This window comes from Silene latifolia, chromosome 6, assembly GCF_048544455.1.
Source record: "Silene latifolia isolate original U9 population chromosome 6, ASM4854445v1, whole genome shotgun sequence".
Lineage (NCBI taxonomy): Eukaryota > Viridiplantae > Streptophyta > Magnoliopsida > Caryophyllales > Caryophyllaceae > Silene > Silene latifolia.
The window spans coordinates 100,309,591-100,313,622 of NC_133531.1; the positions used below are offsets into that span (position 1 = coordinate 100,309,591).

General features: G+C 39.1%; 1 protein-coding gene across 1 annotated transcript; it reads left to right on the forward strand.

Annotated features, from left to right (window-relative positions):
- The first annotated feature begins 344 nt into the window (after positions 1 to 344).
- On the forward strand, positions 345 to 3,173 carry LOC141587036 (probably inactive leucine-rich repeat receptor-like protein kinase IMK2). Its single transcript, XM_074408452.1, has 2 exons — positions 345 to 2,253; positions 2,335 to 3,173. The coding sequence occupies exons 1-2, from the start codon at positions 516 to 518 to the stop codon at positions 2,940 to 2,942; spliced, it is 2,346 nt and encodes a 781-aa protein (XP_074264553.1). The 5' UTR covers positions 345 to 515; the 3' UTR covers positions 2,943 to 3,173.
- The last annotated feature ends 859 nt before the right edge of the window (positions 3,174 to 4,032 follow it).

A 4,032-nucleotide genomic window follows, 5' to 3' on the forward strand; every position in this document is an offset into this window, starting at 1 on the left:
GACCCGTTTTAAGCAAGACTTACTCCAAAATCACCCCCTCATAAAACTGTAAAAAGTAAAGGAAACATCCCCAACCCCACTTGTTATTATTACCATCTTTCTACAAAAACAGTAATAAAAATACTAAAAATTCTACCAAGTCTTACACAATTAAGCCTGAATTAAAAATTAAATTGCACTAATAACATTTGGGTCCATGCTTGAAAAGAGCCGTTGAGAGGACAAATACCCGGCCCCTTATTCACAAACCCAAGAGCATATTTTCAACGCACAAACCCGTTAATCTGACAATCAATGAATTAATGTGTGTTTAACATAAGAAAAACAACAAAACTAGCCGTTGGACTCTACTCCTTATCACTCCCTCCGTCCTCACCTCTTCTCCGTCACTTTCCCTTCATTCCCTTCTTATTATCGCTACCAACAAAAGAAAAAACAAATCTAAGTTATTTACATATATTCTTCATACTTGTACATTTATTATTTATTTTAAATTAATAAAATTATTTCTAAACATGGGTAATAACCATATTATTACACTTGCATTATTTTTCATATTTGTTAATGTATTAGTTACAGGGCAGCAAAACAAAATTGATGGGGTGATAATCACGCCGTCGGATTTCCAAGCATTACAAGCATTCAAGCGAGAATTAATCGACGCGAGAGGCGTATTGAGGAGCTGGAATGGTACAAGGAATGCAGCTTGTTCAGGAAGTTGGGCAGGAATCAAGTGTATTAAAGGACATGTTGTAGCTATACAACTACCATTTAAGGCATTAGCTGGAAGAATATCTGATAAAGTTGGACAGTTTAAGGAGCTTAGAAAGTTTAGTCTACATGATAATCTTATTACTGGTACTATCCCTTCATCTTTAGGGTCATTGCCTAATCTTAGAGGTCTTTATTTGTTTAACAATCGTCTTTCGGGTTCCATTCCTCCTTCTATTGGTAACTCTCCTCAGCTTCAAGCTATTGATCTTAGTAATAATTTGCTTAATGGGTTTATTCCTCCTAAGATTATTAGTTCTCCTCGGATTTATAGGCTTAATTTGAGCTTTAATTCGCTTTCCGGTAGCATCCCATCTAGTTTTTCAGAGTCATCTTCAGTTGCATTTGTTGCTCTCCAATTCAATAATCTAACTGGTTCAATTCCTACTTCTTGGGAGAATAAGGGTGGTTACCAATTAAGGTCATTAACACTTGATCATAATTCCATTTCCGGGACTATACCGAAAAGTTTGGGCAAGTTGGGTAATCTTGAGGAGTTGTCTTTGAGTCATAACAAGATTAATGGAACCATTCCAAATGAATTATCTTCTCTTGAGAAACTTAGGGTTTTGGATTTGTCTGACAATGTTATTTCTGGTACTGTCCCTAAAGAGTTGGGAGGATTGAAGAATGTCTCGGTCATAAACCTTGAGAAAAACAAACTTACAGGACACATTCCTCCCACCATTGGTAACCTTTCTAGCATTAATGCACTTGATTTATCAGAAAACAACTTCACTGGAGAAATTCCGGTCTCTTTCGAAAACCTTTCAAAGTTAACCTCTTTTAATGTCTCCAACAATGATCTTTCGGGCCAAGTCCCGGCTCGCTTGTCAAAGAGATTCAATTCCTCATCATTTTCAGGAAATTTACAGTTATGTGGGTTTAGTGCCTCTACTCCATGTTTTGCACAAGCACCAATCTCTGAGAGTCCCTCCAGTAGTCCAAACCCATCAAAAAGAAGAAGATTGAGTACTAAAGACATAATATTAATAATAGTTGGAGCCCTACTTGCTGTTCTTTTTGTACTTTGCTGTGTTTTGCTGTGTTGTTTGATCAGGAAAAGAACAGGTTCTAAGGCTAGCAATGGAAAGAACATTGGTCATGGCGGCGAAAAGGGTGTTGTTCTAGCAGGAGAAGCAAGTGAAGGCGGGCCCACTGGTGGCAAATTGGTGCTATTTGATGGGCCGTTCGTGTTCACTGCCGATGATTTGCTATGTGCCACAGCTGAGATCATGGGGAAGAGCCCTTATGGCACTGTCTACAAGGCGACGCTCGAAGATGGCAATCAAGTTGCAGTCAAAAGGTTGAGAGAGAAGCTTGCAAAGGCTCCTAAGGAGTTTGAAATTGAAGTCGGTGCACTTGGGAGGATTCGACACCCGAATCTTCTTCCACTTAGAGCCTACTACTTGGGACCTAAAGGGGAGAAGCTTCTTGTATTTGATTATCTCACTAAGGGCAGCCTTTCTTCTTTCCTTCATGGTAAGAACTTCCTTTCAACCTTGTTGCTAATATTATGACCCCATGTGTATAACATAACCCGGATGATTATATTTTTTGCAGCTCGAGGACCTGAAATCACAATTGATTGGCCAACAAGGATGAAGATAGCATTGGGAGTAACAAGAGGGCTTAACCACCTTCACAACCAAGAGAACCTAGTCCACGGGAATCTCGCTTCAAGTGATGTTTATCTAGATGAGCAAAACAAACCAAAAGTATCAGACTACGGAATCCACAGGCTAATGACAGATACTGCAAACACCAATGTAAGTGCGACAGCCGGTGCAACAGGTTACCGAGCCCCAGAGCTTCCAAAGACAAAGAAGTCGTCTACCAAAACCGACATCTACAGTCTCGGGGTTATCCTACTGGAGTTGCTTACAGGAAAATCGCCCAGTGAAACAATTGAGGGATCAGATTTGCCACAGTGGGTTGCATCAACAGTCAAGGAAGAGTGGACAAATGAAGTGTTTGATTTGGAGCTTATGAGAGACGTCTCGACTACCGGGGATGAGATGCTTAACACATTGAAGTTGGCCTTGCACTTGGTTGATCCATCACCTGAGGCAAGACCGGATATTCAGCAAGTTCTTCAGCAATTAGAGGAGATTAATCCTAAACTTGCTGCTGAAACTGCTGCGGATTCTGCTGAGAAAGGACACCATTGATATGGAAGATACTTGAGTTTATATATATAAGGAAAATACATGTGCCATATTCTTTATTCTTTTTAGTAGTGTTTGTAAAATTGTTGTGGTTGTTTCTTTGTCTAGCTGATAGTCTGATACTAATATACAGATCAAGGCATTCGCTATTCTTTCATATGGGCCCAATAAATAGGACTTTGTAAAGCTGTTTGTGAAATACTACAGAAATTGAATACAGTATATTTTTTTTTATCCAGATTTGATAGATTTCTTGATATTGTTTACAACATAGATATGTTGTGGGTTCTCATATGTCGATTGTATAGTTCATTTAATCAACATACGCTAATACGATTAAACAAGTGTCTTGAGTCTTGACCAATTAACACACACATTAAACCTATCATAAAAAATATTTATATAGTCACGGCTATTTTATCCAATGCTTCACATAGAAATGATCATTGAAAAACGATCACGGCCAAAGGCAAGACTATTACAAAATGGAGAAGTCGTTATTCACCAAAAAGCACCTAAAGTGACTGTTTCACAGTAAATTAATGTAAAACTATTTCATACAAAATTAGTTATATCTAAACCTTGGTATGTTCTATTCTCCCAACGAAAAGAAAAAAAGATTGAGTTCGGGTTGGGTAGGGGTTTGGGTCATTGTCGGGTCGATCCACTTAGATAGATTGGTCGGGTCGGGCCGGGTTGGGTTTGAGACGGGTTTTGGTCGGGCCGAATTATTGTCAGGTCAAATCATTATCACGCCCATTTTTGAGTAGGGTCATTATCGTGCCCAGTAATTATGATAATTTGTTGTGTTTTTCTGGGTTTGCCTCATCAATTTATTATCTGGTTGATTTTTCCCCATTTATTTTATCAGTTTGAATTGAGTTATGGTCATTGTTAGTTTATTATAAATCCAGTACCTCACCGCAGAGCCTGACCAGAACACACGTCAAAATACACTCGATCGAGCCCCAAACGTACTCGGATCGAGTATTCCTCTTACTCGATCGAGTTCCCCAAAACAGCAACTACTGCCCAACGTTGTCATATACCCACTCAACCGAGCTCAACCCACTCGATCGACTCCTACCTACTC